We start from the raw sequence: 23,034 nt of genomic DNA on the forward strand, positions 1-23,034 counted from the left end.
ATTAGTAAAGCGATAAAAGTTAAATGAAATAGTGGGTTATTGGAGGTTGAAGGCAATTCTGAAGAGATAGGTTTTGATGAGTGATTTGAAGGTGTGCTGGTCGGTGCAGTCACAGATGTATGTTGGTAGTGAGTTCAAGTGGACCCGGGCATGGATCGACCGACCGCGCCCGTAAAGTATGCAGTGTTCACACTAATAAAATTAGCTGGACTTTGGTGTCAAGTGAATAGATTAATATTAGAAATAACAGTAAAACTCCTTTCAGTATAATAGTATAAAGATGTACCAAAGAACTGAGTCAACAGACAATACACGTAGTAGTCTCAACATAAAGTGAACATTTGAATTAAAGTAATAAATCTATTTGTTGTAGGACATAGTATAGCACTTTCTATATTCCTGGTCACTCTGTATGATCAAACAGAGAGATTCTTTAAACTTGATTTCATGGGTTTTGCTATCCAGAGATTGTCTAAATGCTGGTTCTGGGTACAATTCTGCGTAGTAATTCAGAGCAGTGACGTGCGGTCAGGGGAGGCAGGTGAGGCTGTGCCTCCCCTGTCATCATCAGAGGAAAAAGAAACGAAATAATAACATAACACAAGTATTAATATTTGTCCTCTGGACTATGATTTTGGTGTGGTTCTTAATGTATTTTGACCATTTTTATAGTAAAAATGGCAGAAAATTCTGTATTTCCTGCTTAAATAAACGGAGTCCCTTCGGAGACGAGAGGTGAGGCACGGACAGCCGAGCCTCCCTCCAGATTGCGCAATCACTCACAAACTGGATTGAGCGCGTGCAAACTGCGCGTGCTTGTTCCCATTTCTGTTTATGTTTCCAATATGAAGGTTGAGGACACTTTTATGGAATAAAAGCATACGTCTTCTTTTCCATGGTGTTCAGTAATATATTTTACGTATGTGTGTAATATTTACATCTTATTGATGTGACATAAATCCACAGGGAAAATGCCTGCCTTGAGGCAGGCAGTACCTCTGCCTCAAGGCAGGCGGCGATAGTGAGCAGCCTTATAGCCTGCATCCAGATCACGGTGAACTCTGACCTGTGTGCAAAAAGTAAACACAGAAGTGTGCTGTGCGACGCTGTAGAGCTTAGCGACAAGCTGTCATTTCTCGCCCTGAAAATGGAGGATTTTATTTCTAAACTAAGACATTTTTCAAAGCTGGACTTTCAGTCAGTAAAGGAAAGATATACTGCAATATACAGTCATTTACAGTAAAGAAGAAGAAGAAGAAGAAGAAGAAGAAGAAGAAGAAGGAGAAGAAGAAGAAGAAGAATTACTTTATTTATCCCGCACGGGGAAATTGAATTTTTTCACTCTTATTATTATACATACATACACACACAGGCCCGAAATACACACATGCACAAACAGGGCCTATACATGCAATTAGGCAGAGATGTTAGAGCGAGGGGGCTGCCAGTGACCAGCGCCCCGAGCAGTTGGGGGTTCGGTGCCTTGCTCAACAGCACCTCGGCAGTGCCCAGGAGATGAACTGGCACCTCTCCAGCCACCAGTCCACGCTCCATACAGTCCATAATATACAGTCATTTACAATAAAGGTAAGATATACTGCAATATACAGTCATTTAAGGTAAAGGTAAGATATACTGCAATATATAGTCATTTACAGTAAGGGCAGATATACTGCAATATACAGTTGCACTGGTGTTTTAAAATGGTTTTCAGCATCCTATTCTCTCCTCCTATCCTATTGGCATCCTACTGTATGTTTGTAAATCTGACTTGTGAGTCAGTGCCTCCCCAACCCCAACCCTCACTGCACGTCACTGATTCAGAGGGACATTAATCTAAAGCTGGGGTGGGTGGGGGTTTCTCCCTATGTCTGTGTGGGTTCTCTCAAGGTTCTTCATCTTCTTCTTCCTTACTCTAAATTGCCCGTAGGTGTGAATGTGAGTGTGAATGGTTGTCTGTCTCTGTTTGTCTCCATGTGCCCTGAGATAGACTGACGTCCTGTCCAGGGTGTACCCCGCCTCACGCCCAATGTCAGCTGGGATCGGCTCCACCCCCCCGCAACCCTGTTAGGGACAAGCGGTTGAAGATGATGGATGGATGGATTAATCTTAAGCTGGTGTTGATTCTGATAACACTGTGTGTGTACACAATTACCAGGTGTTCATCCTTACTGGATTGGAGATCTGGACAGCATCATCATGAAGACCCCAGAGCTGTACATCAGCCATCCTCATGGGAACGGTGGTTTATATGGAAACAGGAAGTCTCTGTCCCAGCAGCTGGAGTTTCCTCACACCACGACACAAGTATTTGATTTTTCTGATATTATAAACAGAATACATTAAAGATCCCACCTGATGACACCACATGTTCATGAATGTAATTGTGAGAACAACAACTCAAAGTCAAGACAATATGATTTAACTTGTGCTCCTATGAAGATGAGAAAGACAGCCCAGTTTAAACAATTCTTACCTTTCTTGCATTTCTAAGGGCCCGTCCACACGAAGACACGTTTTCCTGTAACCGCACAACTTTAGTCTGGTTTTGTCCGACCATCCACACAGAGTTATTGGAGCCTGAAAACGGTATTTTTTGTAACCAGGTCCCAGAGTGGGAAGATTTGAAAACGTCCCCCATGGCGTTGTGGTCTGGACGGTGAAACCTCATAATTTGTTAAACGATGCAGTCATTTCCACACCTCCAGCCTCTAACCCCGCGGTGTCACATAACAACAACAGTACTGCTGCGTGAGAGGAGAGAGACGGACCCATAGACTGTTTACTGAACTGGACTCTGAGCCACATGCATGGGAATGAATTAGGCCGAATACAGATTTCTCTCTTTTCCCTGATGCTCTAAATAAGGAGCTAAATTGCTCTCTAGTCTCTTTTTCTAAATCAAGTTCTAAGAACGTGTGAAAAGTCTCTAAATCTAGTGAGAAAGTGGCGCATGTGAGTGCTTCGGGACAGGGAAGAGGCTCTCAGCAGCACCCTCTGCTTGTCTGGTAAGTCTGAAGTTTCTTCCCATGACACTTGAATGCAGCATGAGCAGTGCAAGTAAAACAGAGCAACGCATGACCGGCAGGAAGCTCGGCAAATCATTTTATTGGGACCAAATTGGACCAGAAAGGTAAGAATTGCTTTAAATTAAGGCAGACCTAGTAAATCAAAAAAACATGAAGTAAAGCAAAACATAAATGGAACCTAAAAGTTTACGTCCATTAATGTAATATTATAGATTATTATACCTTATTTACGTCCATTATAAATATACACCTGACAAGCAAGAGCTGATTTCTTCTGTGCTTGAAGTCTATAGAGTCTCCTCCAGACTTTTCTGACAGTGAGAGAAAAGTTGATACTTTGTAGGACTACCAATGTGGCAAAGAGAGAAACTCCAGGAGCCTAAAAGCCCCAGGTTTAATGTGTGTATATTGGTTAGTGCTATTTTGAAATTAAACCACAAGGACTAAATGAATAACATAAGGTCACTTAAGTGGATCCTACTTTATTTTCTAATCCTGAACTCTTTCTTGAAGACTCTTCATGTGTCATGCTTACTTGTTGCCTTTCATGGATAAATTTGTGCATAATGAAATGACCACATCGCAAATCTGGGGCCCGTTTGTATTCCAGCACAGAAGAACTGTGCACAAATAGTAGGAGAAGTGATAGGTGTGCAGGGATAAAAATCAAAAAATCAAATCAAGATGGTGGCACACTGGTTTGTCTGAAGGAACAAGAAACTGTGCAGAGGGAACAAAAACTCAGGTCAGTCCAAAACGTCCGTGGGCAAGCAATAAAAATACAACAAAACTCTGTAATCAGCACAGGTAAGCAAGAGCAACAAACACACTATGGGTTGTACAGGAATAATCTGGCACAGGAGTGGAGTCTTGACCAGGCTTTTAAGAGAGGAGTGATGAGATGAGTTCCAGGTGTGCCTTGTTAGAGAGGTCAGCACAACCAGCCAAACCCTCAACTGCACCTCACTGCCCAGGAGAGAAACAGAAAAGGAAGGGGGGGCAGAAAAAAACCCCACCAGACAAAAAACAAAGGTCAAAATGTTACTACTTACTGGTGCGTGTGCGTGTGCGTGTGTGTGTGTGTGTGTGTGTGTGTGTGTGTGTGTGTGTGTGTGTGTGTGTGTGTGTGTGTGTGTGTGTGTGTGTGTGTGTGTGTGTGTGTGTGTGTGTGTTCCTCTTCAGCCTGTTCACCGTCCCTCCCGCTCTCTCAGTTCTGCCCAGCTGGTACACTCCTGCAGCAACGTGCAAGCCTTCATAATCTGTAATATTGTGCTGATGAAGGGCCATGGCAAGGTAGGAGCCATACACCACCATTGCCGCCACCACCACCAGAACTGTCCCTTTCATTCTTTATTCATTTATTTTCTATATGATCATATTGTGAACAAATGTTGCCACGTCTTCTCTCCCTGCTGTTCTCCAACAAGTTTAATGTCTTTATTTCGTGCCGCTTCGACAGTTATCTGCAGACACACTTTAGCCACCACACAGTCCCTTTCCATAAGTGCTTCTTTAGATTGATTCATTTATTTAATGCAACATACTCATCTCACTTGATTCAGCAATAAAATTTGGTTGTGAGTTTTATAGGGGTAAACAGTTTTCATTTTCATGTCTCATAGTCATATAGTAGGCGCTCATAATGTACAACACTCTAGTTTGAAAAGTGATCATGACAAACGTCCTCTTGCTAGCTTTTTCTAGAGCTATTACACACATACATATTAACACTAAATAGGCTATTCTTTAATTAACCATATCATATATTAATCTGGAGCATGCTGTTTATATCGACCTATTGACTCTCCTGGGCACTGCCGAGGTGCTGTTGAGCAAGGCACCGAACCCCCAACTGCTCGGGGCGCTGGTCACTGGCAGCCCCCTCGCTCTAACATCTCTCCTTAATTGCATGTAAAGGTCCTGTTTGTGCATGTGTGTATTTCAGGCCTGTGTGTGTAACATGTATAATAATAATATGAGTGAAAAAATTCAATTTCCCCGTGCGGGATAAATAAAGTAATTCTTCTTCTTCTTCTTCTTCTCTGCACCATTCACTTTACCACTGTGCAATGTCATTTTGTCTCCATTATAGTTTCTTTATCATGGTTCGGTTTATTGTATTGTCGTTTTAGTTTGTGTACCTCTTATTATTTATTTCTCTTACTTTCTATATTTATCTGTATATATTTCTTTTGTTTCTGTTGTGCTGCTGCAACAACCAAATTTCCCTGCTGTATTATCTTAGCTTAGCTTAGCTGAGCTTAGTTTATCTCAGCTCAGATAATTTTACTATTGCTTATCCTTTCTCATCTTATCTTATCTACGCTTAAGTTATCTTAGCTTAGTTTATTATAGCTTATCTAAGGTTATCTTTATCTTAGCTTAGTTTATTTTGTCTTAGTTTAGCTCAGTTTAGTTTCTTATCTTATCTTAGCGTAGCTTAGCTTAGCTTTGTTTATCTTATCTTAGCATAGCTTATCTTAGCTTAGCTTTGTTAATCTTATCTTAGCATAGCTTATCTTAGCTCAGTTTATTTTATCTGATCTTGGTTTACATTAGCTTAGCATAGCTAAGTTTATCTTATTTTAGCTCAATTTATTTGATTTCAGTTGTAGGTTAGCTTAGCTTAGCTTTGTATATTTTATCTCAAGTTCTTCATCAGAAGATGTCTTGAAAACCTTCTTTATCCTTTTAACACTGCTTAGTGTGAGTTTGAGCAAACTCCATCAGCTTCTTCTCTTTCCTGGGTCAAGAATGAACTTTGGCTCTCAGCTAGTGTTCTATTCTTGATTTATTTTCTTATCTATAGAAGGACATGATTATGATTACATACATAGTGATTATATTGCTGTTGATGTTAATCACTGGAGATGTTACTCATGATAATTCTGCTACTGTTCCCAGGGTCTGGGCTTCAGTATAGTAGGCGGGAGGGACAGCATGTTTGGACCAATGGGGATCTATGTCAAGACCATTTTCCCTGGAGGGGCAGCAGCTGCCGATGGAAGGCTACAGGAGGGTGAGGGACAACATACTGTACATGGAGCTCATACACACCCACACTCATAGTTTAGGACATAGTGTTTGAGTCATTTTGGATAGTATTGTTTCTTACATATTGTAAGATACCTATTTGCAGGTGAGGGCTTTTAATTTGGCTCTCTTTTTTCATTCTTTTCGGGGGGGGGGGGGGGGGGGTCTACTGGGAGCAGTGCTAATTGTACAGTCTGACAGCTGCAGAAAGGAAGGACCTGCGATAACGCTCCTTCACACACTTTGGGATGACGCAGCATGTCGCTAAAGGAGCTCTCCAGTGCTTTTAGAGTTTCCTGCAGGGGGTGGGGGTCTTTCTCCATCATGGATGACAGCTTTGTCATCATCCTCCTCTTATTTGGACGTGACAACTGTGAACAATAAGTCTCCCATCTTAGTCCTATCTACAACTGTAATATTATAACGATATGCTCCGTTAAAAAGTGATGTGTCATGTGATATGTAATAGAGTAAAGTACAGTCCGATTCTCAAAATCTGTGTCATCTGAAATGTCAGTTTCATCAACTGTCTGTTGAAGACCAAGAGACGAAAGCAGTTGAAATTTCTGTTGAAGTGTGAGTTAGAGCATGTGATTAAAACACTTGATTTTGGTTGAGCTGCAAGCATACGTTTGAGTTAAAGCATGTATTTAAGGCATATTTTGGTTGAAGTGTACCTCTGAAAGTATTAGACCTGCCAGTTGAGCAGTTGACATTTTGATTTTGATGGCTTTAATTACAAAAAAACAGTAAAAAAAAAAAATAAAAAAAAGATGTGGTAATGAAGTCTTACAGAGTGTCAATGTGTTAAAGATTATGGTCACTCTTTTCGAACAGTCTTATCTATGTCAGATTTCTAAACTGTGTCAGTTGATAAGCCTGTGAATGTTCTCATTTGTCCAGGTCATCGTTATCCTCAAAGCAATTTCAGTCCAAGTCCAGTTGCCTTTGACTGAAATTGCTTTGAGGATGTGTCAGTTGATATGTCACAGAGTGGATGCACAGCCTTTAACGCTCCGCTCTTTCTGTGTGTGCAGGTGATGAGATCCTGGAGCTGAATGGAGAGCCACTACATGGGCTCACTCATGATGAAGCCCTGCACAAGTTCAAAGTAAGGCAACTTCATTATGCTCCTAATGACAGTATTTCAATTCAATTCAGTTTTATTCACACTGCCAAATAACAACAAAAGTTATTTCAAGACACTTTACATTATTTCGGAATGAGAATGCTTTGTCAGCATCATATTCAGGTTTTGGTGGGGCTGGGGGTCCAGAGCTAATTTTTGCAGCACATGTTAAACAAATTTAAAATCCATTTCCACATGCATTTAGAATTGATTTGAAACTGGGAAAAAATGTGAAGGGCCTAAATTTAGTGTTTTGCATGTTCTGTTTGTTGTCATGTTTTTTCATTGGTATTTCATATTCATTGGGCTCCCACATAAAACTATTTATCTGATCCATAAACATCTAACTTATCCACTTGTTACTCTATGTGTCTGTGTAGCAAATCAAAAAGGGTCTGCTGACTCTGGTGGTGAGGACGAGCCTGCGTATGGGGGCCCTTTGTGGTCAGGTGCAGGTTGCTCAGCTGTGCAGGTCACGCTCCCTCAGCTCCACCACAGGCATCGCCAGGGTCGGTGCTGACATGGGAGACTACAACTACCTGAACAACGCCTGCAGTAACACCCTGAGTGTCCCAGGTCAGCCTGCTAAGCCCAGAGACCGCATCATGATGGAGATCATTCTGCAGAAAGGTAGTTATTGGTTAATCATTGAAATCTTTTATTTTAGGATTAAAAATACTTGAGTTCTCCAATAGGAAGAGTTGCTCGCTGAGTTTCATGTGATTATAAATAGAATATTCAGTAGGTTTATTAGTGTTTTTGTTTTTGTTACTGTTGCAATTTTCAAGAGAGATTTTAAATAATGGTCAAAAGGTTTTTATACATTATCAAAAGATGGACCTTACATTTCCCATAATGCAACCAATAGCATTTTTTCTTTTTACCCTCCCTGCCCAAATCTTTCAAACTCCACCCCCAGTTTGTAATGTAGGCCCTGTAACATATGTTTTAACTTTGGGACGAAAATGGGGGCTCCCACTCCCCACAACTCAAGACACCACTACATTAATTGAATGATCAATCAATAATGAAAGCATGTGTTAGATTCAACTCTAAAACACTGGTTTCTGTGGCTCTACTTGAAAGTTAGTTAGAATTCAAAAATGTCTTTGTATCAACATCTGTAGGGCTTGGAAGGGGACTAGGACACTCCTTTCCTGGCCCGTCCTCATTCCCAGGGCATCAAATACATCCATTTTGTAACAGCCCTCAGCACCCTTGAGTGTCTCCATGAGATGCTGCAGGCTTTTAAGTGTAGACACATCCATGGCATTATTAGATGCTCAGAGAAAGTGCTCCAGGGTAGGTGTTTGGTTTGCTGACAAAAGCTGCATCCATATACATCATCTGCCACCAGGACAGCCAATAGCAAAATTCAGTTGCAACAGCCGGCTTTCAACCAGTAGAGGGCAGTACCTATGCATATTTATAACACAGTACGTAGAAATCAAATACACTAAAATAGTCAAGATTTGGACCTGGATCCGTCAACAACTCTACTAAATACCCATATACATTGGTTTTCAGTGGGGTTAAGTTACCCTTTAATGATAAACAGTATCATAATAAATGTTTATGTGCCATTTCCCAGAGGCCGGTGTTGGTCTGGGTATTGGACTGTGCTGTGTTCCATCTGGTGACGGGTGCCCTGGGATCTACATCCATACCCTCTCTCCTGGCTCTGTAGCACACATGGATGGCAGACTGCGGTAAGGATAAATGACTACAGCGTACTATAGAGGGTTGGAAAGAGTGCTAAAATGCCTACTGTAATATCATGATCATTGTCATTTCTTGGATTTCTTTATTACACTATGGCTTTAAAACAATTTGGATCAGATTTTTATATTTATAATGTATATATGATTTGTCACAGATCCTTGGTCCTTATAGGTTAACACTGTGCATACTTTTGTGCACACTTGTGTGTCCCTCTCCTATGTTCTTTCTTTCTTCCAACACCTTGTCCTGAACTTTCCCTCCCTACCTTAGGTGTGGGGATGAGATCATGGAGATCAACGACACTGTGGTTTACAACATGGCGCTGAATGACGTCTACACGGTACTGAGCCAGTGCACGCCAGGTCCGGTCCACATCATCATCAGTCGACACCCAGACCCCAAAGTATGCAACGGCTCTGCCTCATTTACCTTAACCAGTGTAGATTTATGGGCTTACAGGGCAGAGCCTGTGCTGGCTCACTGTTACTGTAACGTTGCCTCATGGGTTCAACTGTGGGCCTCTGTGCTGTCAGAAATTCCTCTGGCTTTCGACTCAGCCAAAACTCCAACAGGTTGGACAGGAGAAAAGGCTCAAAGGGGACTGTGGACTGTGTAGGGACGGGTCATTTGTTCGCTGGAAGACATGCAAGATTACCCATCAGTCATTGTGCCTCACTGGAATGACATCTTGTAAATTCATCGAATCACGTTTATACACAAGTTACATACATTTCAGAAGAATATGTTTTGTAATGGTATCCATTTTTGTTTCATTATATTTATGCGTTGGTGACGTTGCAGGGTGTTCTGAATGGAGGAACGTCGAGGGAAGTTCCTTTAAATGACATTCCCTGAACAGAGAGCAGGGAGTAGTTGGTGGCGATATGCTGTCTATGTATACTGTGGAACGGAGCGCAGATACTGTTTCTAATTTCGAGTTCCTTAAAGTGAAATTTCGGTGTAAAATCGCTAACAGCCTAATACGACCAACACTGATTAGCTCAGGGCGAACACTGTCACTGCTCCAAATAACACCAAACCTCTGCAGTAGCATGATAAGAGTCCCTACACATTAACCAAAGCACCAACAACGTAGTATATGACATCGGAGTTTATTAAATGGGTTTGAAAGACTTACCTACTCGATTGGTAGCAGGTTAGCATTTAAACGGCGAGAACCATTTTTTAACCAAGAAAGTATACTCAATTTCAAAGAAAGAGATGCCAACAGTAGCAAGTTATTAGAGACTTAACTTTAGTTACGCACAAGCTAACTAGTTACCCGCAAAACTAGTTACTCACGAACTTACCACTGTTACTTGCTTGTGAAATAAATGCATCATGGGCTATTTATAGCTCGTAATCGGGACACACAAACCACACTTTCACACCATAGACAATTTAAACAATTTATTTGGGATTTAACAATTCTGAAAGAACAGGCTCGCCTGCAGTTACATCTTACTGCCACAGAGGCCACCAGAAACAACCTATCTCAAAACTTATGAGGTACAACTTTAAATTGCCTCCCAAGCACCTTGTTTGTTGGTGGGTTTCCTTTCACCTAAATCACATGGGTTTCATCTGCACCCATCACATGGTTCCATTTTAGTCCCTAACTTATTCTGTTGATATGCTGCTACTCCGGTACATGAAGGTAGGATTGTAGGAAGGGAGGAGTGGAGGCATTTGGGTTTGGGGTAGGAACATAGACTGTATTTAAGAGATGGATGATCGATTTGAAGCCAGGAGATTGCATTTTGGCCTTCGCCTATCTTGGTTTTTTGAAACCAGACGCCAGCAAGTAAGCAGGGAGCTCTGGTTGCTGGCGCCATTCACTATAATTACACAGAGCCGGTTAAAAAACAACAGTTTCCCCTAAGTTACCAGCTAATGCTAGCTCATGTTAACTTTGATAGCATTACATTACATTACCTTTAGCTGACGCTTTTGTCAAAAACAACTTCCAATAAATGCATTCAACAATTAGGGTACAAACCAGAAGAGCAAGTTATTAAGTAAGTGCTGTAGCTTCAAATAAGCCGATCTATAGAGAGCTACATATATATATATATATATATATATATATTTTAAATCATCTTCTTAGCCAAGGTGGAAAATGTGCAGATGCCTTATGAATGTCGATGGGGAGCTCATTCCACCATTTGGAAGCCAGGACGGCAAACAGTCCTGACTTAGTCGAGTGACTCTGTGTTCCTCTCAGTGAGGGAGCAGCAGATTTGCCAATGGAGAGCAGAGAGGGGGCGGGCTGGGGTATAAGATTTAATCATGTCCTGGATGTAAGCTGGGCCTGATCCGTTAGTAGCACGATACACAAGTGCTAGCAAAGTGCAACTGAATGCTGAATGTGACAATTAACTTCAATGACACAAAGACATTGAGAGGGTCCTGAGACTTCTAAAACTGACAATACTCAAAAATACTTCCCTGCTATTTTAACACAGTGCTGTGGATATGTATTACTAAGCATCTGTCCTGTCCATAGCATGGCGACCTGTCAGTTACAAGGTAGCTACGCCCTAAAGCCACCTTGGTTATTTACCGAGATATTAAAACACAAACCTGATGTCATCATACCGATAGAAACATGTTTGTATCATCTTCTATTCTGCTGTTAGTTAGTAAGTTTACATCTAGGGGTTTAAGGCTAAATTGAAATCCTTTCTTTTCACACAACAATTTGAAGACTGTTTTTAACCTTATTTTGTTCTTTCTTCTTTTCAAAATCTTTGAAATGTTTGTGAGCTGCCTTAAGCATACTCAACATCCCAATGTATATATTCCTACTGACAGGTCTTCTGGTCTTCTGCACTGTGTGTGTGTGTGTGTGTGTGTGTGTGTGTGTGTGTGTGTGTGTGTGTGTGTGTGTGTGTGTGTGTGTGTGTGTGTGTGTGTGTGTGTGTGTGTGTGTGTGTGTGTGTGTGTGTGTGTGTGTGTGTGTGTGTGTGTGTGTGTGTGTGTGTGTGTGTGTGTGTGTGTGTGTGTGTGTGTGTGTGTGTGTGTGTGTGTGTGTGTTTTGCAGGTATCAGAGCAGCAGCTGAATGATGCTATCGCTCAGGCAGTGGAAAACAGCAAACTGAGAAAGGATAAGAGCCAGTGGAGTATCGATGGTGAACTATTTATTTGTTCATTATTCATGTCATGGTTCTGCTAGAACTTCAGTTCTCCTCCTGTTTATGTAGTTGAGCTTGTTTGCTCAACTTTAATTTAAAAGGTGAGGCTACATGCATTGTTCATGTACCAATATGTGCTGAATTTTGTGTACCACTCTCATAAAGTTGTGGGACTCACAGTAGACAGATTAAAGGTCCTGTGGGTATCATTTTACAGATATAAATCTTTTTTTTAAAACATTTTTGCCTCTGAGGGCCGCCATCTTGTCAGACATTGACTCCTCATTTCCTCTTACCAAAAAAGGGCATTGATGTGACGTTGGGGGGAGGGAGATACATCTGTCTGGGTGATGTTTACAAAATTAGCCACATTAGCTCACATTAGCTCCACCACCTGGGAGCTAGGCTAACAGAACACATTACTAGATAAACGTGAGTGGGAGTGAAGGAATTTAACACACAATACTTTAGTCAAATCAGAAGGACCTCACAGAGTATATATTGCGTAATTGAAATTCTACAGGAGGCTTCCTGGAGTCAGCACAGTCGTTGGCAGTTTAGTGCGCCAGCAGACATTTATTAGCAAGTGGACATCAGATGATACAGACGTCTGGAGAAATGTTCTATTCTCTATCTAGAGTAACTGTATGCAACACAGTACCGTGATCAGATGCAAGAAGTTCTGATATCTATTCTAACTACTCCAGCATTTATGCTTGTTACAAAGGCGTGGTTATGTGTCCGCTTGTGCGTGCATATGTGTATTTCAAAAGTAGCCGTTCCGATTCCTCCATCTTCCACCCCCGCGTGTCGGGGTATCATCTGTTCCACATGACTCTTCTTCTTTATCTGTGAAAAAAGCACATACTCTCATCCTCCCTGTCCCCTGCCTCCTTATATGGTTGTTCCTGCCTCCTTATATGGTTGTTGTTTGCGAACTAGTTGCTAGGTGCGTTTGTGCAAGCTGGCCTCATAGTCTTTGTGACCTTGACTGACTGCCAGGTTTGTGTGCTTGTGTTTTGCAGAAAGTTTGAGCCTGGCAGAGGCACATACTATCACACTCTGAAATGATTATACTTATTGCGTCTTATTATCACACTCTCATTAATCATTACTTATACACACGCTAACACATGATTATGATACTTCACTCATTGATTATCACACTCTCATTAATCATTACTAATACACACGCTAACACATGATTATGATACTTCACTCATTGATTATTAATTCTTCAATTCCCCCTGTTGATCACTCACCAGAGTGATCATTCCTTCTTGGCAGGTCAGACAATGGGACTATCTCATTTCTAGGGTCTGGGTCAGTTGTGGCTAACATTTGATACTTGGGCCCTTCCTTTTTTATGGCCGTTTTGAGAATCCTTTCAGTCATTGAGCGAAGGCATGAAATGCAACAACAGCCACACAAGGTCAGAATGGCTGCAAACACAGCAATTGACACCAATACTGAGGACACAAGGGCTTTGTTCTTCCCAAAGACACCCATCCAGCTGTCCCACATGGTTGTGTCCACACCTGAGTGATCTTTCATCTTTTTGTTCAATACTCTGAGACCGTCTATGGCTTTTGTCAAACTACCATCCGCCGCTGTATTATTGGTCGAACAGGTCGTACGATTCTTGGTATGAGTCACATTACTTGGGGCTTTATAGGGGACGGTACTATTAGGGTCGGCTCACACTGTCCTCCCGGACCACGTCCTGGACTTTAGGGTACTTGTCCCCCCTCCCTCTCCCCCCCGCGCCCCAGCCCCGTTTGTACTCACACTGCCAGGGCCTCGGCCAATGCTTCTTGCTGTCCATACGCCATCAAGCCGTAACATGTCACACGCATTGATCGCGTGTGTGTGGCTTTGTTTACAAATCTTTCCACAGACCTCTGAGTTTTTGTGCGTCTTGCCGACTGTTTTTTAATATTTTTTATTACAAATCTGCAGTAAACACTCCACCTCCGCACCACACCTCCTTCTATTTACATGTCCGAACAGGCGGACATAACGCTACTGCCGTAGGGCTCGTGCTCGTACACGTGCGCACGCTCGTGCTCGTACATGTGCAAACGGCTCCGCTAAAGCCCACCTTTTTCAAGCGGGCCGTGGACGATCAGCTGGCCGCAGTTGAGCGCGGAGCGGGTGCACTCACATGGCTTAAAGGTACTAGACTTTAGCTGAAAAACCGGTTTTGGCCGCGGCCAAAAGGACAGTGTGATCACGCCCTTAGATTGCAACAGGGTTTAGTGATCATGGAGAAGTATCGGCTGGAGAACTATTACTAGGGTGATTCCTAGGAGGAAATATAATGTACCTCTGAGACCACAAAATCCTGGGTGTCTAAAGGGATGCCACGGACGTGGCCTGCCAAGTTCCATAACTCTAACAATTATCTGACCATGCCCATATGAGATAGATTACCACTAAAATAATGAATATTACAATAAGCACACTAAGTGTCCACACACACACTGTTCGTTTTTCTGCTCCTTTTTTACCCTATTTATCCACTCTATATACTGTGGTGTTTTTACTAATGGTGTATGTGGGTCAATCATAGATAATATGTATTTACAGAAGTCCATTAACCCTGTTCGGTTAGATCTGTTCTGACTTGGGCTCCTCCCCCTGTCTACACCTTGAAAGGTGAATCCACTTGTCACTGCCCTGCACTTTTACTGCTGTGGAGGTTCTCTCCACCACCTTATGGGGTCCTGTCCACCTGGGGTGTGTCCACTTTCTTTTCAACGTATTTACATATAGCCAAGGTTCTCCTAACAGAGTCAGTGGGGCGGGTTCTGGTCCTGACCCGCCTTGGTTTCCTGCCAATGTCTTCACCCAGCCCAGAAGGTGAGTCACGTAGGACCGTGCTAGTCCGGGTGTGGCCCCTGGCTGCAGCGGTTCCTGGTGTCTTGGTCTGGGGATCTCTGTTCACACTAGCCCTCATAGAGTGTAATGCCATAGGCAAGGAGTCTAACCATGATAGACCTGTAGTTGCCATCATTTTTGCTATTTTCTCTTTCCTCATTTCCTCCTCATGCTTAATAGGCAGACCTGAAGCTGTCACAAACCCTGCTCTCTCCCACTCTTTTAGCTGACAATGCACTGCTGCACTGGCATACGCTGAGTCTGTATATATGTTTACTCTCTTTCCCTCACCATGGTTACAAGCTGCTGTCACTGCCATCACTTCCGCTAGCTGAGCTGACGGTTTTTCTGTCACTTCTCCTGTACTTAGTGTGTAAAACTTTAGCAACACCGCTACGTGGTCTACATGATACTGGTTCTTCTATTCCCTGTTGAGCTAATTTCTTCAGTCCTTCCTCTAATTCATGTTTGTCTTTCTTACCATTTCCTCTAACTTATTCATATAAGCTTCCTCTACACTACCTTTGTGCCTTCCTGCCCCGCCTTTTCCTCTCTCTCTCACTGAGGCATCCTGTTTTGATGAGGCGGCGGATCCTTGGCTCGCACAATATGACCACATTTCTTCATCTTCTCCTTCATCCTCTGAATCTGAACTAGCCACGCTTATTTTCAAACTAATGTGTTTATCTTTAAATCCCCCTTTCTTTTTTCCATGTCTATAGCTTTTCTCCTCCTATGGTCATAGTCAGAGTCATGATCTGAGTGGTCTGAGACAATCTCATGTTTTGGTCTGCCTGCTTGGTGTGTTTGTCTGTGAGTAGGTGCTTTCTCATTGAAGGGCAGCCTTGTTACTCCCCCTGTTGCTCCCACTGTCTCTTCCTCTAATTGCTCTCCGAAAGCCCCTCCTTTCTGTTGTGCCTTCTCATGCAACCTCTCTTCCTCATATCGCGCTCCTCCCTGATGCTGTCTCTCCTTCTCCTTCCGCTTTTCCTCCTCCCACTGTCTCTCCTCTTCTGTCTGAAGTCTCACCCTCTCAGATTCACCTGTTATTATCCTATAGTCATCCTCTCTTTCTTCCCTCTTTTTTGTATCCTCATAATCTGCGTTTCTTCTCATTCTTACCCTCATACTTCCTTCTGCCTCAATCGTAGGTAACTGTAAAGACAAATCTGGATAAATGCTGCTTGAGGGTAGGGCTGACAGTGGTGGGGGTGGGCCTGGATAGGGTCGAGGCCCTGCGTCTGCCTTTTTCTTCTCTGCCCTATTTCTCAGCTGTGTCTGCACTACCTCTGCTGCCATTCCAGCCATATGCAAATCTGCTCTGCGCTCCTCCCTCTTCTCCTATTCCTTCTCCTCCTTCTTTCTCTTATGCCACAACCTACTAGGTCCATTATTTCTGTTTCCCACTGCTTCTTCACGTGCTCTGTCCTCCTCTAACTGAAGTATTTTTACCATATTCTCCGGCTCGCCCTCACCCCAACCTTTACACATTTTCAGATATTCTTTCAAATCTGTCAATCTAGTCTCATCTTCTTTTTATCCTGACTATGAGTAGGCCTTCCGGAAATGGCCTGTCGTACTACTCACTGCCAGTATTTATCCCAACCTAATCCTGGGCCTGCCATAGTTATTTTAGCTGTTAAAGTACTATTCACAGGTATTTATTTGTTCTTTATTCACACACACATAACACTCGTTATCCGGTCAGTAAATCTAGTCCCCAGTGATCCTCCCCTCACTCAAGCTTCTACTCTACCGTGATAGAGCGGAGTGAGACAATAAATCACCAGTTTTAATGACCAAAAGCCGAGTGTCACAGCCCCGTTATTTATGTACCCCCAGATAAGAGAAGACCAGTGGTGAGTTTAATCGTCAGGCTTTTCCGTGATGTCTGCAACAAGCTTCTACTGACAGTGTTTCACTATCAGCGGCTCCAGACAGGGTGTATCTGTTTGTGTTCTCTATTATCCTCGAAACCTCCCACACAACAATCCCACAAATAAAGACAACTTTTAGGTGTTTCTTATACTTTGGTTCCCAGAACCTTAGGTCCCAGACCTACAATTTTTCTTTGGTTCCCAGAACCTAGATCACAGAGCTACAAGTCGATGGCTTTCTAGGCTCACCTAGGGGCTATCCCCCTGTGGCGCTTTTAGTCCTTAATGCCTAATGTATATTCAAGGGTCTCTACAGCCTCCGGCCTTTCTGCGTTCCCTGAACTTCTTACTGAGCACCGTTTATGCGCCTAGGACCTGTCGGGATTTAAGATCCCAACACTCTTTTACCTTTTACTCTTATACGGATTCCAAATCAGTTTACCAGGCCTTTCTTTCAAATTGTCAGTCCACCGGCTAAATTTGGATCAAATTAATCTCTAGGAAACATACTGACTTTCTCCACTAATTTAGATTATAGGCCAAATCACAGTCTTTACTTCTTAAGAAGAATAGGTGACTGCTTACCTTTTGTCAGTGGTGGGCGCCCTTGTGGAGAAGTTCAGTCGGCCCCAGGAGGTTCCCAGTGACTCAGCTTGGTCACCGGTCCAACCTCTGCAGCTCCTTTTACCCACTCCTCCTTCACGTCCGGGGTCACCAAGTTTCTCTGTAGGAATTTAGCACACAATACTTTAGTCAAATCAGAAGGACCTCACAGAGTATATATTGCGTAATTCAACAATTAATTAATAATTAAGTAATTCTACAGGAGGCTTCCTGGAGTCAGCAGAGTTGTTGGCAGTTTAGTGCACCAGCAGGCATTTATTAGCAAATGGACATCGGAATGATACAGACGTCTGGAGAAATGTTCTATTCTCTATCTAGAGTAACTGTGTGCAACACAGTACCGTGATCAGAGGCAAGAAGTTCTGATATATATTCTAACTACTTACAAAGGCATGGTTATGTGTCCTCTTGTACGTGCATATGTGTATTTCAAAAGTAGCCGTTCCGATTCCTCCATCTTCCACCCCCGCGTGTCGGGGTATCATCTGTTCCACATGACTCTTCTTCTTTATCTGTGAAAAAACTCTCATTAATCATTACTAATACACACGCTAACACATGATTATGATACTTCACTCATTGATTATAAATTCTTCAGGAGTCAATGTTGAGATTTTTTTTTCTGTGACCGGAAGGGAACAGGAGTCATTTTTTTTATTTTGTAACGGGAACAGGATTTTTTTAGAAGGTATAGACTGACACTGCACTCCTGTATCAGTCTCTAGTGGAAAACACACCGGCTCAGCGAGTCAAGTGCAGGCAGCATTTATGATCTATGATTTAAACTGATATTCAACACAATACCATGCTCATCTGTTTGTACAGTTGAACGAAGAGCAAAGCATCTTGTTACTGTTCAAGATGACCTAGTTAGCATGCTAATCCTGCCAACTATAGCTAAATGGATCAACCATGAAGTCGCTCTGGTGGGGGCTTGGTTGTTACATAACTTAAAGTCCCCCTCCACTCAGAAAAGTGTTTTTTTGTGTTGTCTATTTTTTATTTGACCTGTACCTGAGCACATTTTGTCACTAGAGAGATGTTTTCACATTCCTCTCCTGAAGGAGGAGATGTCTGTGCACTTCTCTGAGCTCTGACATTCAAACAAATAATGGCATCTTTAGCTGGAACGTCTCTAATCCATAAACCAATCATTGTCTAATATGTGAAACACTACTTGACGGGGGACAAACTTTAACACAACACCAACAAAGAAACTTGAAACCTCCAGCTCAGTACAGCTGTCAGTACAGAGAGAAAACACACTGCCATCATAGCTGTCAGTCACTGACAGTAACAAGCTAACAAGCTAACAAACAACAGAAACTTGAGAAAAGATGCTAACGACACTTAGCATTCTGATACGTCTGCCAGTCCACCATTTTAGTGACAACAGACTCCTCATCAGAGGCATGGTCTGACTGTCACTGGGTTCAGGACACTGAAACTATAACTTAGTTGCAGATGGCTAACGTTAGCTCCATGGGAAGGCAGGTCCATGTTCATCCATCCACCTGCAGGGCTCCAGGAGTTGCACCTGCCATGCCACAAGGTGCTCCTCTGCCCTGCCGCCTCCTGTCCATGTCTTGCCCACGTCGTTAAAACACCAGTTTGTCAAACATGCTTCCTGATGTAAATGTTTAAATCTCTCTCCAAGATCAATCCAAGGAAGCCTTGATGGCAGCATCATCGTTATGGTTGAAGACTTTAGAAAGGTTCCCACAAAAAAAGTACAATGTGGCCTTTTAAGTTTTAAAAATATTATAGAAGGGAATAGATTGTACTGAGTACACATTCCATTCATATTTCAAAATGCCAGGTATATATTATTTTATGAGTTATTGCAGTACGAGTTACAGAATGCAAATAAGTCTATGGGGGTCCATGCATTTATGACCACTACACAATAAACAGTAGAAAGAGCATTCAAATTTCAAGGGCTTGCTGCTGCACATTGATTAAGTGGGAATAAGCCTATTATGATGACATGGACAGTGTATGAGATAAGTAATGCACACGTGATTAAAGACTTCACTCCCAATACATCTCCGATTCAGACAGTGCATTAAAGTCAGACATAATAAAGTCATCTAAACAACACTAATCACATTAATCAGCATCAATGTACAGCACATTGGTCATCATTATTTCATTATATTGTCATTTTTTTCATTTCTTTTTCGGTCCCAGGGCTGCGTAGACTGGAATCCTGCTCTCACAGCCGGCAGAGATGTGAACATTGTCAGGAGAGGAGCTTCAGTCAGCAGACAGTTCGACGTGCACAGAAGAGCATGACCCGCTCCTGCAGCGACAACACCAACAGCCACCCTAACAACCACTGCCTCACCAAACACAACCTCCACAACACACACCATAACCCATCAACACGCATGCACAGCCTAGACGCACCCAAGGTAACCAAGCATGCCACAGGTTATATGGAGATGGAACTTTCAATCAGAGTCCAGGTCATCTCCTCTTCGGATGTGTACTAGTGTGTCTCATCTTATCTTGTCCCATTCCTGTCGTGTAGTCTGTGAGAGGGACATGGTCTGACAACAGACTTTCAGTGCCTGTGTATCCTGACGAAGACTATAACATCCCCTACAACTCTGCTGCTGCCAACCTGTCCAGTCAGCAGGCCCTGGATCTGGCCTTCAGGGGCAACAAGGTACCACATCCATCCATCCATCCATCCATCCATCCATCCATCCATCCATCCATCCATCCATCCATCCATCCATCCATCCATCCATCCATCCATCCATCCATCCATCCATCCATCCATCCATCCATCCATCCATCCATCCATCCATCCATGCAAACTAAGATGTGTTTAACAACTGGCAAAAATGAAAATGTAAGCGAAGTGTTTCAGGCAGGAAAAAAAAAGCGCTGTCTGAGGGAGAGACAACCATGGAGAAAACTCTGGTTGGGGTGGAATATCGTTTTTTTTTACTTAGAAGACCTTTTACATGCACAAACAAACTATATTACAAAATAAAGGACAGGAAAAAACATAATAGGGCCACTTTAAGATATGTTACACTGTCAGCAACAGTGAGAGTGACTGTGTGTATGATGGAGAGTATGAATTTACTTAGCGGTAATGTGTGTACAGTTGGTCGGTCATAAAATGCTATAGGTTCTTAAGGTGATAGGCTGACTTTGTAATTGTTTTGATGTGGCTGTTGAAGTTCAGGTCTGAGTCTATGATTACACCTAGGGTTCTGGCTTGGTTTGTGGTTTTTGGCATTACCGTTTGAAGTTGGGTGCTGACTTTTGATCGTAATTCCATGGCTCCAAAAACAATATCCAAATTTTTTCTTTGTTTAATTGGAGAAAATTCTTCACCATCTAATAGTTGATTTGCTCGATGCATCTACTCAGAGCATTTATTGGACTATAGTCGCCTGGTGATATAGTTATGTATATTTGTGTTTCTGCGTAGCTATGGTAACATATTTTGTTTATTTTTCATGATCTGAGTCAGTGGCAGCATGTAGATAATAAACAGAAGAGGCCCCGCAATGGAGCCTTGGGGGCCTTGTTTTTTGCCCGCTCAGATGTGTATTTACCTATAGGCACAAAGTAGTCCCTGTCCTTCAAGAAGGATTCAAACCATTTCAATGCTGTGCCAGAAAGTCACACCCAGCTTTCCAGAAGGTCTAGTAATATGTTGTGATCGACTGTGTCCAATATTCCCATTGTCTGTGTTTCAGTAGATATGATTGAAGATCTTAACAAGGAAGAGATAAACCATCATCCTATCAGAGTGAAATACTGGGTCTTTAGAGGATAAGGGTGATAAGAAGTTTTTTATTTTAAATTCTATAAAAACAACAGAATAAGTTAATCCAAAAGGTTTTTACTAAAATAAGGTTAGTACCAAGAGTCAACTGATGAGTTCCGAGTAGGTTATTGTAGAAGAAGGTTTCATCAGCTCACCACTGGTCCTGTCTAAGTCTACACATCTTCTGTTCACTTACAAAAGATGACTTAACTGCAGACTACATTTGGCAGAAGAGTTAAGAGTCCAGAGGACAATTTCATGTATGGACGTACTGTTATTTCTGCCCTAAGCACATCTTTTAAGTATGAATAGGCAAACTGTGTTTATCAGCAGCTAAATAAAGTACACATGGTTTACATGGTTTACCTAATTCATACAAGGTTTAACGATACAACTATTAACCTAATGGATATCTGACTGCCATCAGGTCAATAAATAATTCAATGTCATGTTATAACCCTAAAGGTTCCACCATCTGCCAGTAAACATGAGTGTGCTGCTGTTAGCCAGACACTTGAGCTTTAAATCCTCTGTAAACTGTAGTGATAAAATGACCAGATGGGGGAATCAGTCATTAACTGGCAGGAAACAATCCCACCATGTTCAGAGTCACTTCAATCAGCTTTGTCTCTTTCATCATTTAGTCAAATATGACCAACAACATATACTCTCTTCTAGTCTTGTTGTTCCATACTGTTAATAAGTGTGTTGTGTGTGTGTGTGTGTGTGTGTGTGTGTGTGTGTGTGTGTGTGTGTGTGTGTGTGTGTGTGTGTGTGTGTGTGTGTGTGTGTGTGTGTGTGTGTGTGTGTGTGTGTGTGTGTGTGTGTGTGTGTGTGTGTGTGTGTGTGTGTGTGTGTGTGTGTGTGTGTGTGTGTGTGTGTGTGTAGTCCACATGTAGGGTGCATGCTGCTCCACGGCGATACTGCTGGCCTAAGGATGTAACCAATGAGGAGGGTTATAATGGAGACTCCAGTGGCTCCAGTGGAGGATCCCCAGTTAGAGATGGAGGACTGGAGTCCTCATCACACATCAGCTGCCAGGTACACCAGTCTGAAAACAGCAGCTGAGGAGCCAATGATATAGTTACAGTTAGAGTTACAGTAGCTTTAGGTGTTAAGGGTTTTCTCCCTTACTGACTCAGTGCACTTTTTACACATTAATAAATATACTGTTAGTGGATGATTCTGGGTTATCTACTATATCACACATGGCATATTAAGCTGGACCTTTTTAAGTTGACTTAAGCCAATTTTGCTGAAGCTTCTGTACTCCTGTCTGCTTCTCCAAACTGAAAGTGTGCTAACTGTCATCTACTGTAGGTAACACACTGACTTTGGAGAGAACCTCATACAACTACAGTTAAAAAAAAGCTGAATTATTCCTCTAGGTTTAGGCAATGAAAATACTTGGTTAGGGTTAGAAAGAGATCATGGATCGGACTAAAATAAGTCAGAAGTGGATGTTGGTTTACATTAAAATGGTTACCGTTGCCTTTTGGTTTCACATCGGACATATTTCTAACCTGACTCCGCCAGATGGATTGATTTGCATTATTCTCATTTGCTCAGCATATCCATCTGGGAACTCTGGTTTGGAGATCTTTTGGAAGGAGGTGAAAATACTTGTTGCTGATTGGATAAACTATCTGTCTATCCCCAACATACAACCAATCAACCAATCAGATCAACAAAGCTTATGACGTATTAACAGCGTGGAGGCAAAGCTCAGAAAGTAAACAACATGTGGGTAAAGGATATTTCCCGTTTGTGTAACGTGAATTTACGGATCAAAGGCACAATTTCAGGAGCCCGG

The 23,034-nt window shown here is 42.3% G+C and overlaps 1 protein-coding gene across 1 annotated transcript in view; it reads left to right on the forward strand.

Moving 5' to 3' along the window:
- The window catches only part of il16 (interleukin 16), a 74,383-nt gene that overhangs the window by 35,164 nt on the left and 16,185 nt on the right, over positions 1-23,034 (forward strand). The window contains exons 8-18 of the mRNA XM_083932678.1: positions 2,159-2,307; positions 4,212-4,322; positions 5,934-6,048; positions 7,100-7,173; positions 7,572-7,821; positions 8,783-8,900; positions 9,184-9,316; positions 11,957-12,044; positions 19,619-19,842; positions 19,962-20,099; positions 22,110-22,262. Of these exons, the coding sequence (XP_083788804.1) occupies positions 2,159-2,307; positions 4,212-4,322; positions 5,934-6,048; positions 7,100-7,173; positions 7,572-7,821; positions 8,783-8,900; positions 9,184-9,316; positions 11,957-12,044; positions 19,619-19,842; positions 19,962-20,099; positions 22,110-22,262 (1,553 nt within the window). The remainder of the gene's footprint in view (positions 1-2,158; positions 2,308-4,211; positions 4,323-5,933; positions 6,049-7,099; positions 7,174-7,571; positions 7,822-8,782; positions 8,901-9,183; positions 9,317-11,956; positions 12,045-19,618; positions 19,843-19,961; positions 20,100-22,109; positions 22,263-23,034) is intronic.

Source organism: Echiichthys vipera (genome assembly GCF_963691815.1).
Source record: "Echiichthys vipera genome assembly, chromosome: 1".
Taxonomy (NCBI): Eukaryota; Metazoa; Chordata; class Actinopteri; order Perciformes; family Trachinidae; genus Echiichthys; species Echiichthys vipera.